The sequence below is a fragment of the Ascaphus truei genome, chromosome 1 (genome assembly GCF_040206685.1).
Source record: "Ascaphus truei isolate aAscTru1 chromosome 1, aAscTru1.hap1, whole genome shotgun sequence".
Classification (NCBI taxonomy): Eukaryota; Metazoa; Chordata; class Amphibia; order Anura; family Ascaphidae; genus Ascaphus; species Ascaphus truei.
In genome coordinates this window covers 472,300,584-472,315,735 of record NC_134483.1, presented here as the reverse complement: position 1 = coordinate 472,315,735, position 15,152 = coordinate 472,300,584, and the positions used below count along the sequence as shown (strand labels likewise).

Sequence of the window (15,152 nt, the reverse complement as noted above, 5' to 3'; positions counted from 1 at the left end):
ACCCCCCCCCTGCACCTTACATCACCCCCCCTGCACCTTACATCACCCCCCCTGCACCTTACATCCCCCCCCTGCACCACCTCACCTCACATCACCTCCCCTCACCCCTGCACATCAGATCACGGCGGCAGAGCAGAACGCCGGCCTCCGCCTGCTCTGCTCCGTGAGGCTAATCAGGCCCCGCTCCCTCAGTCAGCGGGAGGGCGTGGCTTGAGCGAAGGCACCCGGGACACGCTACTCTTCCCCTTCCTCCCCCCCTCCCCTCGGCTCGGGCTGCGGGAGGGAGCTGCTGCGGTCTGCCATAAGGTAAGCAGCTCCCTCCCCCTTCACCCACAAATGCCCTCACACTCAGGAAGCGCCGGGCTCTCTCTTCCAATCTCCGGCCTCCAGCGCTGCCCGCCCAATCCGCACACACCGCTCTGCTTCCTCCCGGTTACCCTCCATTATCACTGGGTTCCTCTCCTCCTCCGACCCCGGTGGCGCTCAGTCAGCGTGACGCAGGAAAGCGGAGGTAGGGAGGAGAGAGGCTGCGTGGATATCCAGCAGGGCGCGGGTCTCCATGTCCGACAGACATCCCGCCGGGCAGGGGGTCGGTGACCGGCCCGGAGATGAGCTAGCAGCAGGAGGCAGGCATGTGGCGTCCGTGAGCGTCACCATGACTAACGCATGCGCGGCATGTCAGCGGGCGCGGGGAATAGCGCATGCGCGGCATGGCAGTGCACGTTTGGGGGGAATAGCGCCGCTGCCTGCCGCTTCTGCGGCGTCCGTCAGCGGCGCCATCACAACTGCGCATGCGCGGCATGGCAGCTGGGACCTGTGGCCGTTAAGAGCGGCGCAGCGGGCGGCCGTGTAAGGAGAGCGGCGCCCTTTAGTCAGCGGGACACAGGGAAGCGGAGGTAGGGAAGAGGGAGGAGAGAGGCTGAGCAGCGGCTCCTCCTCCTCTCTCAGCCGGTGTACTTGCGGGGCTTCCGCAATCTTATTACACCCGCAGCACCGGAAGCTCTGCGGCAGCCATCTTGCTATACCCATGGCAGTGGCCGTGTGGGGGGTAACAGCGGCCGTTAGGAGCGGCGCCGGCGGCTATCGTCGCCGCCGCCGCATGTCACAGCAGGTGTGTGGGCAGCATGTCACAGCGGGTGTGTGTGGGGGAGCAGCGGCTGTTAGGAGCGGCGCCGGCGGCTATCGCCGCCGCATGTCACAGTAGATGCGGGGGGGGGGGGGGGGGAGCCGTGACGTCACTTCCGTTTCACATTTGGCCCCCATCTCTCCCGTTTTACCCCATCAGAATAGGTGCCACTAAAGAAGTTTCACTTCAAAAAACCACATGCGTCCATCAAGTTCAATGCTACATTTAGACTACAGATACTTTATCCTATATCCGTACTTACAGTATATTGATCCAAAGGAAGGCAAACAAAAAAAATCCCAGTGAAATATCCTCCAATAATATCTCATAAGGGGGAATTCCTTCCTGAGTCCAATAATTGGCAATCAGATTTGTTACATTCCTTATAATTCTGATATGATGTCTCTGTCCCTTCTGACTTAAAGAATCTAAAACGCCTGACTCTACTTTTCCATTTCCTCCCATATCTGTGTATTTAGCCACATTGGTTTTGGCTTGTTTCTTTTATATACTTATTACCCAAGTGTATACAGTACACTGAAAAATGTCAGTCTTTAAAACATTGTTAGAAAAGCACACTTATCGCCTACATTTTTCCCTGAAAAAACATCATCCCAATGTATTCCTTGTAGATTCTCAATTTATTCAAATCTGCCTTTCTAAAGTCTAAAAGGTCTTTGTTGAACCCATGTAATCTGTTTTTTGATAATTTATTTAAAATGAACTTGAACTGCAACTTTAAGTGAATACAATATGTCAAGTCACATCATTCTTCACAACAGCGTGTAGATAAATATGCATCAACAGGATTACAAAAGTAGTCACCCCCACCCCCAATTAAGTTGACAACATTTGTCAATTTATAGGAATGCTCTCTCTAGACCAAAGATCTAGGATCTAGCGAGTTAAAATTCAATAAATAATTGCAATGAGAAGTGAAAACCACAATATTTACACCTGTAAAAATTCTAGAACGGGGGTACACCAGAAGCCTCCGAAGATAAGTGCGGCATACAGAGGCCTCAAGCGCTCCCCCGACACTTAATTTAAATGCTTTGGGGAAGAACAGGGGGCCTCTGTAAGCGCCTCGCCCCCATACAAATTTTTAGCATCCCCCAGTTTGGGCACCCCTGCTCTAGAAGATAATAATACTGCATGGAGCAGCCTCACTTCCCAAAATGTTTAAAGAAACCCCTCTCTAATTCCTTCATTGACTTAAGTGCAGCAATGACAAAAACCAACATCATAGATTGCTGGGGACTACTAAGCGCCTAGGCTGGGTATCTAGCGTTAACTGCCATTCAAGTCATACCACACACTGGTAAATGGTGAATCCCAGTGATTGCAGCAGACAGGTCTAACGTTCTTAACGTCAACTTAACAATGCCCTTTTGTAACTGTTTAAAACACACAGATATAGCCAGGCTTACTGTCCCCACTGAAGAGGAAAGCAACTGCAGCATCCCCCGGCAGCAGGATGTGCGATACGGAAGTATGGACCACTACAGGTCGCTGCAGCTTTTACCTTATCTGAATCCAAAGCATTTTGCTTTTTGTTGCTGTGGTCTCAGGTCACAGTAAGTCTGACTACATCTGTAACCCCCAAAATGATTTTACCTCAAGTATAAAAACACCCACATCTAGCATTTGCTTTTTTATTGAATCTACTGCTGGGTTGAGTCTTTGGTTTGATCAGGAACATCGATGTTGTGGGTGCTTTTTACCTTGTTTATAACAGGAATAATTGAAAGCTGTGCTTCAAAGGCGAGAAAGAAGTTTGCCACGGTCTGTGCTTGAATACCCTTAAGGAAAACACAAAATGAAATACACGCATATAGAAATATTTAACTGCATTGCAACATCAAACCGAGTCAATTGGTAAACAACTTCCCTTCTAGTGTATTAAACCACTGTCATTCAGTTATTAATTAAAATAAGATACATACGCTGTTTGATTGCCATCTTATAATTCAAATAAAAAACATCCATGTTACTCTTTGTTGCTTTGGGAATTATATTTTGAGCTATGTGCCAACACAGGGAATGTTGAACCACACCACATTCTGTACAAGAATTCTTCAGTATCATCATGTTGGATATGTTTCTTGTTAAAAGTAAATTCTTAAAAAATGTTGAGTGTCCAGTGGGGAAATATGTTGTGAACAAGGGATACTAGAGAGAAGGATAATGTTAATTACAGCATATTGTAGTTTGCAAACAGTCTTTAGCATTCAAGAGCCAGAGGCAGCAAGAAGAAGAAGAAAAAAAAAAAAAAAGGATTATTTTGTAAGCCAGAGCATTTTCAGCCCATCTGAGTAATGTCAGTGCTGTGATCTTTAAAGAACACCCTTATGTTTAATTTCTATAGATTGTCTATTCTCCGTGGCAGGGGTTTCCTATCCTACTGTCTGATTTTGTTGTGCTTATTGCACATCATAATTCCCTGAAATATATTTGTAAAGCGCAGAGTAAACTGTGGGCGCTATATAAAGATATACATGCTTTCATTTTAAAGACTTTAACTTGCAGTGGAATATAGATATTTTTAAATAACAGTGAGATATTCTGCTCTTTTATATAGAGCAGGTAGAAATTACTTTTTGACATAGAAATGTTGAATCTCCACGACACCGTACATGTTAAACTCATTACATGTAATGCAATACATTTCAATGCAGTACATTTATTAAAACTTGTCATTTGTAGCAGGAAGCAATATTTGCACTGCCCACAAAACAAGATAACGCTACATTATGCCAAGATAAGGCTACCAAATTTTGAAATCTTTCAACTGGGATATTTTCGGATCAACGTCAAACTTCAACCAGTTAAACTTTCCCTGCAAAAAGGAGAATGCACAAACAACATTGTACAGATGTACTGTAGCAGGTTTCATTGCCCCCTCTAGTGTATATGTTTTGATACTCTGCACAAACACCATCAATAAAGCCTAAGGAAACGATGTGATATTTAAGTAATAATCCCCGAAGAACAGGGCATTTCTGGCCAATAATGCCCTGGCTGGAAGAGTTGAAGGCCCGAGGTGAAGCCGAGGGACTTTAACCCAGCCAGGGCATTATTACTATTATAGGATAAATGTAGGCTTATTTCAGAAATAATAGACACTTTTGTATAGTTATATAGATTTTTTTTATCAAAATAAAATGGTAAATACATGAATCCACCTCTATATACTCTTACACTGCAGATATCTATATCCACACACTGCCGCCCCTGCTGTACACACACACACACACACACACACACACACACACACACACACACACACACACACACTGCTGCTACACACACATACACACAACACACACAACATAGCACCTCCTCACACACACACTGGAGCTCTACACACACACACACACACACACACACAACACAGCACATCTACACTCACAACACAGCACCTCTACACACAACACCTCTACACACAACACAGAACCTCTACACACAAACTGCCGCTACACACAAATACAGCACAGCAGACACACAGCTGCTGCTACACTCATAAACACTGCTGCTGCTGCTGACACTGACTGACACACACACAGAGAAACTACAGCCAGAAACAAACTGCAGACAGACACTCACTTGCTTTGCAGACCCTCTCTCCCCCAGCCCACCAATTCAACTGAATCTTCTCAGTTCACGGAGCAAGGGGGAGGAGTCAAACCGTGGCTGATACTTTTTAACCAATCCCCTGCCCTGTCTCAGAGCTGTTCCTACTTTTAGACCAATCCCCTGCCTTGTCTCAGCTCTTCTGAAAGCTGATTGGCTGAAAATAATCACATTGAAATCAACACTTTGCAAGCAGCTAAATTTCCGGGCATTACTGATTGGATAATGCCCGGAATTTTAACCAATAAGAGGGCAGGAATTTCAATAATGCCCGGAATTTGACTGCTTTAGCCTATAATCTACATTATTACAGGATATGTTGTATTGCCTGGGAGGGGCAGGGGGGGAAGGAGGAGGTCAACGTTGCATGCTACATCTGTATTTATAAAGGAGACTCACAATAAAAAGAAGCTGGAATATATGGTATGGACATGCAGACAGTGACAAGGCTTGCAAATACAGACACAATGGCAATGACGGTTGAAATTCTAACACACTGTGAACGGGTCACTGTGTGTGTGTGTGTGTGTCTTTCAATGCCGGTGTGTCTGTATGTGAGAGAGATACAGTAGATACACTGGCACTAAGAGTAATAGAGTCCTATCCAATAAAATCCTATTTACACATACTGTACATATAAATATCCATGTGTGCTCCAAAGATTTATAAATCTGATTTATATTCCAGAACATTTTAAATACTGGTACATTAAAAAAAAAAAAAAAATGCCCAGAAAATCTGCCGTTTCATTTCATCCCATTAATAAAACAAAAGTATTACCTCATTTGCATCAACCAAAAGCAAAACACCTTGACAAGCTGAAAGAGATCTAGACACTTCATAGCTAAAATCTACATGGCCCTGCAAAATAGAAATAGAGAACAGAACAAAGTCAAAATAAGATTAATGCTGCACACATTACATTTGGGAGTATAGTCTCCAATGCATATACATTTTCTATTTCTGGTATTTTCAGAAACTAGAATTGAACAAATTCACAAAATCTAATTTCTTTTTCATTCTTAAAATTAGTCATTTGATTTACTTTGCTTTTTATAGCCACTTGTGTGATTTCAACATATGTACAATAGCTACAAGACTTGACCCAAAACTTAATTGATATCTTCACCATCCAACATTTTGTCAGGATCCGTGATCCACGACGCGCTCGGCACCTACCCCAACCCGTAATCGGGCCCCACGGTCCGTCAGCCATGACGCTTCTCTTTCTTCTCCTGGGACCAGCCGCCATGCTAGGCGCGCATCCCGTGTAGAGGTTAATACCACTCTCTCCGGTCCCGCCTCCAAACTCCCCCCACGCGGCAACATAATTGGTGCGCGGTTAGAGCGCGCACGGTCCACGTCATTTTTCTGCGTCTGGGATCCTTCCCACACCCGTCTTCTGCACCCTATCACGGTCAGTCTTACTGACGCGCCTCCTCCTGTCAGCTACCTCATTGGTTCCTGCGTCCTACATATGCTCAGCCGGCCCACTGGCAAATCGGCTGAGCATAAACCTTCCTACCCTTGCCTCCACAGTCTTGTCTTGCATTCCGGTTCCTAGTTCCTCTGTTTCTGTCCTCGGCTATTCTTCTGGACTCCGCTCTTCTAAACTCCTGACCTCGGCTACCAACGACAATCCGCACCTCTCCAACCCCGACAAAGTACCATGACGATCCGCACCTCTCCAGTCCTGACCACGGCTAAGTACCTTCAACGATCCGCACCTCTCCAACCTCAACCTCGGCACGTATCTCTGAACATCCATACCTCTCCAACCCCGACATGGCAATCTCGACCTACAATATCTACACTCGACACGCCCACGCGGCTGTGGGTGGGTGTTATATACAATCCCCACCTCGGCCTCGCAGTCACGCCTAGTTTGTGGTGAGCACTTCGTTACACATTTCTTGTTGTGGGGCAGATGAAGGTAAACTTACTGGGGTGTCTATCAAGTTTAAAAGATACTTTTTCCCTTCGAAAGTGTAAAAGAGAGATGCAGTCTGTGCTTTCACTGTAATTCCTCTTTCTCGCTCTACTTGTAGCTTATCCAAGACTTGCTTATTACGATTGTTTTTCGGAATTCGCCCTAATATAAAAATAAATACATAAAAATGGAAGTGAAAATAGTTGTTAAGTTTTAAAAGCTGGGCAGTTTATTAATAGTAGCTTATAAAAGATTTGTTTAAGTGTCACAAAACAATGTTGTATATCTGCTCCTACAAAACGTCTAATGTAGTTGAAAATATACTTGTAGGGCAATGTGCAACTACAGAGGGAAGAGAGGGGAAAGAGGAAAGAGGGGGAAAAAGGGGGAGAAGAGCAACACAAACACACACCAAGCATCATACGCCTATAACATTATCTTTAACTGTGCATGCAATGTCTTGTATATAATGTATAACCCTGTTCACTTAATGTAACTTTGGATTTGTAACCATGTATTTGTCATCATAACTCTGTGCCCAGGACATACTTTAAACCTAGAGGTAACTCTCAATGTATTACTTCCTGGTAGAACATTTTATAAATAAATAAACCATCAGCACCGATAAGGTGCAAGTGATACATAAGCCACAGATCCCAGGCAAGTGGAATTTAAAATTCATTGTTACTTTACTACAGATAAAACCATCGGGAACCAGCATGGTATTTTTTTATGGAGCAGTTTCACAAAAAAAAAAAAAAAAAGACAGATTGGCAATTTGTTCCTGTCATGTTGAGATTACTGTAGGTAGCTGTAATAAAAACATTTTCTTTCTTCCTTAGGCTGCGCTTATAGTGCCTGCGACGGCGACTGATGACGTCACCCGTAGCGATAGTTATATTTCAAATTTAGGCGACGTCGCTAGCTACAAGGCCAGCGACGTCATAAAGGGGGAAGGCAGAGGGACGGAGAAGCTCCTGATTGGCCACAAGGGGAGACCGTCGTCGAAAAAAATCAAACAGCGACTACCAGATTTTTGGTAGCACTGTCGCTCTGTCGCAAGCACTATAAGCGCTGACGACGACGACAATGCATTTGTTTTGACGCGACTGTCACGTCGCCGGCACTATAAGCGCAGCCTAACTTTGGCTCTCTGTTTTGCTGAATTTTACATACCCCGAACATGGATTATTTTCATACCTGTAATTTCAAGTAATCTGTCAGCAAGAGTACTTTTACCATGATCCACATGGGCTATTATACAGAAATTTCGAATGTTTTCAACAGCAAATACAGACATGTCAAGTCTTTCCTGCAATAAATAACATACAAAATAAATTAAATTCAAATGTGTGAAAGTATTTTGTGAGATGACTATTAAAAGTTCAGTACCTCCCAATATTCCAGCACATAAAATACATGCAAAATCTAGTCATGTGCATTGTCAGCTGAATTGCTTAATATTGGCATGGTTGCAAACGTGTCATTTACACAAAGAGAAAGTGGATACAGTATGTATTACATTTAATTTTAATGTACGTAGATTTAAACCTGAAAAAAATATGGTAGTTATACCCCTTAAAGTTATTGTCTGAAAAATAATAAAAAAAATAAAAAAACACTTAGAGCTTTACTCACAAATTGTTCAGCATATGTTTTATTGGTGAAAGTTTTATCAGGTGAGGCGTAAGGCTTAGTCCATAGACACTAAAGCCATGCGGAGGCGTGCTGAGGCTGAGGGAAGCGGTGCTTTCCCTGGCCTTAGAGCGCGCGCCGTCCGTGGGCGTGTCTGGGGGGCGGGCCAGTGATTCGCCCTCATTGGCCCTGCGCTCCGGCGAGCGCAGAAACTAAAGATTAGGTAAGACACACGCTTCCGCAAGCGTGCGCGAGACCCTGCTAAAGCCGCTCTCATTGCGGCTGCAGGGGCTCACTGGTAAGCATGCGCGCGCCTCAGCACGGGTCAGCACCGCTCCCTGCACCATGTCCGAGGCCTAACTCGTTAAAGCAGGGGATAATGATACATCTGTTTCAAATTGTACTTTAAGGGGAAATACAGTAACTACTGTACCATCTTTTTTCATGATACAATTATGAATGTTAGGCAAGCGCTTTGCTTATTTTCTACCCCATTGTCACTATGGAATTGCTTCAAATATTTTTCTGTTATAGATTTAAACCTGGTAAGGTTCCCAGAGAATATCTGGTGAAGGGACGGGGCTTAAAATAACATTCTTCAGCTCCGTCTCCCATCCTGTAGAAAAAATTAAGGAAGAGGTAAAAAGAAATAAAAACCATAGGGGGATTGTTGCTTTAAACACCTATTTTCAAAGGTGTAGGACTTCTAACGTTTAGATTGAGTAGTCTTGCAAGTAACCTTTTGAAAGGGATTCCCCTATATTAGTTTCCATGATACAGTGACCATTCAATTTTGAGATTTGTTTTGGAAACTAAAATGGGTAATAATTTGCCACTTTACTATGTGTTTAGCTGAAATGATTTTGGAATGGATTGGACATGCATTGACGATTCAGCACTATTTGGTATAACGCGAGACAAACGTTATACGGTTTGAAAATCTATTGTAAATAGATTATCATGGTCAGAAACAGAATAAATAATAGGTGTACACAAATGACAGTGACAATATAGTTTTTAAATATAAAAATACTTTCACAATGCTACCGGGAGAAGACCATTTAGAAATCAATCAAGATGTAAATATTGTATATAGTATGTTCCATAATATTTCTGTAAAGTGGAAAAGATATTGCCCAAGTATACTGAACAGATTGTTGAAATTTCATTCCTGGCACTGGGACAGTCAGTGCCCATTGAAAAGTGGAAGTGTTTATTTCATACAAGAAATGCAGCTTAGTACTACTATGTTGCACTCTGCATCTTCTATAGTCTAAGGTTTCGTCCCCGGTGGCCGCCGCACACCAAGCACAGCCCTGTATGGGGCAGGCCCCAGTTGGCGTGTGCGCACACGCAAAACACGATCAGGACAAGATTTTTGTATTTTGGTGCTGCGGCTGTGTCACGGCGCCGGTTCAGCCAATGAGGGCGAACCAGCCACGTGACGTCATGGCGGCGCCCGTCACCCCCACCCCATCGCGATCTCCTGCTTTCCTCCTAATGCGCAACCACAGACCACAGGTTGCGACTCCGACGCGCGCGTGCACGCAGTGACTGGGGCCGTAGCCTAAGAACAGCATGTAACAGACTACATATAACTTACCCATTGCAGATACTACAGCATTAACCAACATTTAGAATGATTTATTTTTAACACAAAGTAAACACAATGTTACCACTGTCACCTTTTGATTTTGAGAACTGTACTGTTTTTGGTGAAGAATGTTCACGGGATGCATTGTGTCCAGCAAGCAATGACGTCCACATATAGTTGCACCAAACCAGTTCCAAGTGAGCAGATGTCTGAACTGGGCTCGTATTGTGGGCCTCAATAGGCGCATGCATTTTGCAGGGGGATGTGGAATTAAGGCAAACATATCTTCCGAAATAAAGTACAATATGTTTAGAATCAACCAAGCTTCATTGCATACTCAGAAATGTGGTGGACTCCAGCTGTCGAAACTGTACTGTAAACAACAAAAGATGTTTACATTTCCATCTCTTCAGTGCACACACAACACCACCCACATCACATGTCATTTGTATGTGGGATGACCAACACCTGCAATAAAAATAAAGACATGTTTCACTTTATTTAAAACAATTATTCATCTGTTAATATCATCCACAAAAGTCGTTGCGAGATCTATGCATAGTTTATTTTGTTGGGGTACATACAGTAGAAATACTTTATAATGGTGACCTGCTCAGTCAGGCAGAAGTCCCTAACTAGCTAGAGTTTAACAAAATACTTTTAAGTATATAAATATACTTCATTATATTCTGTGGTACGTGTTATGTAAGCGGAAGATCTGAATTTAATAGGGTACCAAAATATGAAACATCTGCTAACTCCTTCCCTGCCAGAGGTGCCAACCATGCTTTGGTTTACAATGTGTCATTTAAAGCCCATCTAGCATCAACTGAGGGAGGTGTTAACATGGCTTACTGCTTCCACTTGACTGCATGCCCGAAATGTTGTTATGCTGGGAACAAGAACCAGTACCTGATTCAGTCTGCACTGGGAACACGTGAGTGGGATTTGGTGGTTGTGGACAAAGTAAGAAAAATCATTATCAAGTTAAAAATGTGATTTATATGAGTGACGCTAAATTGAAGTACTTTGTCTCCTTTGCTGCCACAGTAACCAGCATAGTACATCCTCTGGCAGCTAAGGCGTCAAGCCACTTTACAATGAGTGAATACCGTCCAATAACTACGACTGACTCCAAATGAGTGACATCTGACTGGCCTGGTTGGAATTGAAGCACTTTCACTCCATGGATCTGTATTCAAAGCAGAACGGAAAGGTCAGTACTGCAGGGGGTGCTCGCGGTGACTGCTGCAGAGCAAGCTCCTCTGTGCCTGGCAAGAATGACAACCTGCAGCAAGCCCCGCCAGCACCATGTCCCAGACACCAGGATCCTATCGTACGCGTTGTAACCCTCGCAGCAATGCCTGACACCGGCACCAGTTCCTCGTGTAACCTCCAAGCATGTTCCTGTGTAGCACAGGCCACTATGTCAATGATCCTCCCAACATGCACTGCTTCACTTCTCCTCTTAAAGTGGCGATGCCGCAATCGTGTTTACAAAGGGAAATTACACTTTCTTGGTCTTTTTTTGTTTGCCTGGATAACATTATTTTCCCACAAACACACATACTGGTTTAGTGAACAGCAACGATAAGTATCCATTATCACAGAGTTGCTTTTAGGTGCCTGAGCGACCATGTGATGCCGATCTGGTGAAAAAGGGAGCTCAAGAAGGGCAGCAGTTATATTACAAACTCTCCAACATTTCCCAGATTAAAATAGGTGCACACGTGTCTATTAAACCACCGCACACCTCATATACAGCCCCACCAGACTTGTATATAATCCCGCCTTTCATACACCCCCACCCAACTCAAATACACAGCCGCACTCATATAGACCACCACAGATCATGAACCACAATGCTGCCAAGAAGACTCCTAAAATATTTACAAATAAATGTAGCACCCTTGCTAATTTTACACTAGTTAGGGTGACCAGACTTTGAAATGTAAAAACCAGGACACATTAAAAAATATTTCGAAAACAAATTAAATCACAAACTGCATCCCCCCCTTTTTTCCCCCTACCCCCCATTCTCACTCCTCTCCCTCTACCCACATCCTCTCACCCCTCCATCTACCCACATCCTCTCACCCCTCCCTCTACCCCCGGTGTCCTCCCCCTATGAGAGTCAGTCCACCCACGTGTAGGGAGTAGCGCTACCCTTGTGTACCGTTGGTGCACTTTACCTCCCGGGCACTCCTGTACCCAGGTACCGCTGAATGAGCAAAAAGGATTCGCCTGATCCCACAACATCTGCTGAATCCTCTTACTGGTCCACATCTCTTGAGGAAGCTCCAAATGGAGGGTGTCCCTTAATGTCTATAGTTGCCTATGGTCTGATCCCAAACCGCAGGCCGCAGCTCACTGAGTGGCGTCTCTTCACTCGTGCTACACCTGACACTGTAAGGCTAAAGGGTTGTGTCCCTGGGTGGGGTCTTCCCTATAGTAGCCGCAATCTAGAAGGGGACTTAGGACCTAGCTGGGACCTAAGGGACAAACCTAGTCCTAGTCCTGGGGAGCACTACTCCCTGGACACTACCTCAACGGGAGCACTACTCCCTGGACACTACCTCAACGATTCTCCCCTTCTTCCAACTGCCTGTAACTGCCAAACTGTGTCAACATTCTACCTGCATGTCCCTCAGGCTCCTGGGAAATGTATTCCCTTGTGGAGCCTCTCCTAAGATGGCCGCCGCAACTCGGGGGGGCTGCGCATGCGCAAAGACTCCACTGTACATGCACGAACCTAAAATGGCCACCGCAACTTCTCGCCTCTACGCATGGCTGGATTTGCGCATGCGCGACCTACAAGATGGCGGCCCACGTTTGCCGGGTACGCTGCGGAGCTCCGCCGCTCCCATACACAGCAGCCATCCCCCTCTCCGGCACCGGAGGAAAGACGGGACAAGGCTACACATATATACACACATACCAAACATGCAACATTAGTGTAACACACACATACCATATGCAAATACACATTCCATAATGCATGAAACACATGCATTACAAATACACACACAATCGAGAGGAGCAGCTATGGAGTGCTCTGCAACGCCACCTGCTGCCCAGAAGCTGCAGGGGTTAAGCAGCTAGACAGCCCTGCTCTCCTCCTCCCTCTAGTCTACAGCTGCTCTAATCTGATCTGCTCCACCACTGTCGCATCCTCCTCTGATCTCCTTCAACCTCCTCTTCCTCCTACCCGGTCAAACCAGGACATTTTGTTAAATGCTTGGAAACCGGGACAGCTCATTAAAAACTGGGACTGTCTCGGCTAAACCGGGTTGTCTGGTCACCGTAACCCAAGTTAGGTCTGGTCCCTTCAGGCAGTGTAGGGGTTAATTCTTACAGGCCTTAGGCCACGTTCAGGGTGGCTGCTACGAACGTTTGCGTCCGCGCACGCCTCCCCGCTTGCTCCTGCAGCCCGGCGTTATGTGCCCAGACTTCAGGAGTTGGGTTGTGGCGTTTTAGGGTGTGGCGGGGGGCGGAGCGAACGTGTCACGGAGCTGGTTCGCTGAACCAGCTCACGTGACGCGACTGCCACCCCAAATATCATTTCGGGTTGTAGCGGCAAAGTGTAGCAGAGTCGACGCTGCACTTTGCCGCCAGTGGAGTTTTCAGTTTGAACACTGGCACCGAACAACCTGAAATTGCGACGGAAATGCGCGTGCATGTCGCGTAGCAGCCACCCTGAACTCGGCTTTAGTATGTTGAACTTTGTGTAACATATTTGTTGCAAGTTAAAGGTCAGAGTCTGGCACCGCCTTTAGTCTAGAAGCTGCTAGAAGGGTCACATGACATGGGATGATTTTAGCCCATCCTTAATCATAATTGGGGTGGATTAGTAATTAACCCTAAATAATATAAAGGCAGGTTTTACCCTTTTTCTCCAGATCCCAGGAGGACCAGAGGAGGGGATCTCGCCTGTATATAGTTTATAAAGACTGTAATAGGGTAGGAAACAATCTTTATTGTTTTCTAGATTAGGGAAATTTCCCAGTATTCTGGGCCCTTTTTAGATACTACACTAAAGCAGGATTGTACCACTTGAGGAGTGGATTTTTCAAAGCAGGGGCTCATTGATGAGACCTGGGAGAGCTGCAAAGATTTGCAGGAAAAGGTTCCAGCTCTGTCTTAGGCTGGGGCCATAGAGGGGGTAGCAGGGCTGAGGCGCGCTGACGCTGAGGCTCGCCCGCTGAAATCTGTGCGATTTCATGCCCATGCAGGCGAGCCAGCGGGCGCGATCGGGAGGCGGGGGGAGACTGAGGTAGGGTGATCATTCGTACCGGTTTTACCGGTACAGTCCCGTTTTTTTGTGGCCTGTCCTGGTTTAAGTCTGTACCGGTTTTTGTCCCGGTTTTTGTCCCTGGTCCCGGTATTGCGGGGCAGCGGCCGGTAAGTATTTTCTATGTGTGAATGCTGCCGGGGGGACTGAATGATGGAGAATGCTGGGGGCGGGACTTAGAATGCCGGCCCGTACGGGATTGGATGAATGATGATGCCGGGGGTGGGACTTAGAATGCCGGCCGGCCCGCAGGGGATTGGTCGCAGGCATGTCAGAGGAAGCCGGGGGCGGGGCTTCCACTTTGTGAAGTGCACACGTGACTGCCTTCCCGCTCCCGGCTTCCCTGTGTGTGGTGAGTGTCCCCCTTCTGTCCCGGGTCCCAGCCAATAGGAGGTGGTAGCGGTGGTGCGCCTGCCCTTGCCCCCCGGCGCGCGCGCCTGCCCTTGCCCCCGGCGCGCGCGCCTGCCTTTGCCCCCCGGCGCGCGCGCCTGCCTTTGCCCCCCGGTGCGCGCGCCTGCCTTTGCCCCCCCGGCGCGCGCGCCTGGCTTTGCCCCCCGGCGCGCGCCTGCCTTTGCCCCCCGGCGCTCACTTCCCCCCCGTCCACTTGGTGTGGGAGATAGGCTCGGGGGCGGGCAGTGGTGGCTGCGCGTTGTGCGGGCGGTGCAGGGGGTGTATGTATGTGTGTGTGTGTGTGTGTTTGTATCTGTGTGTGTGTGTGTGTGTGTGTGTATCAGTGTGTGTGTGTGTATCATTGTGTGTGTGTGTGTGTGTGTGTGTGTGTGTGTTTGTATCTGTGTGTATCAGTGGGTGTGTGTGTGTATCAGTGGGTGTGTGTGTATGTATCAGTGGGTGTGTGTATCAGTGGGTGTGTGTGTGTGTGTTTGTGTGTGTGTGTGTGTGTGTGTGTGTGTGTATCAGTGTGTGTGTGTGTGTGCGTGTGTGT

General features: G+C 46.4%; 1 protein-coding gene across 7 annotated transcripts in view; it reads right to left on the bottom strand.

Moving 5' to 3' along the window:
* The window catches only part of GUF1 (GTP binding elongation factor GUF1), a 28,991-nt gene extending 16,487 nt beyond the window's left edge, over nucleotides 1-12,504 (bottom strand). Inside the window, exons 1-7 of one of the 7 annotated variants that reach the window (XM_075567049.1) lie at nucleotides 12,095-12,504; nucleotides 10,831-11,110; nucleotides 10,010-10,386; nucleotides 7,890-8,001; nucleotides 6,703-6,851; nucleotides 5,540-5,620; nucleotides 2,851-2,928 (exon numbers count right to left, since the gene is read on the bottom strand). In XM_075567049.1, coding sequence (XP_075423164.1) covers nucleotides 2,851-2,928; nucleotides 5,540-5,620; nucleotides 6,703-6,851; nucleotides 7,890-8,001; nucleotides 10,010-10,201 — 612 coding nt within the window. In that variant the 5' untranslated portion in view covers nucleotides 10,202-10,386; nucleotides 10,831-11,110; nucleotides 12,095-12,504. Of the gene's footprint in view, nucleotides 1-2,850; nucleotides 2,929-5,539; nucleotides 5,621-6,702; nucleotides 6,852-7,889; nucleotides 8,002-10,009; nucleotides 10,387-10,830; nucleotides 11,859-12,094 lie in introns of those variants that run through there. The other 6 variants (XM_075567067.1, XM_075567076.1, XM_075567039.1 and 3 more) reach the window with 6 other exon arrangements.
* Between the last annotated feature and the right edge of the window lie 2,648 nt (nucleotides 12,505-15,152).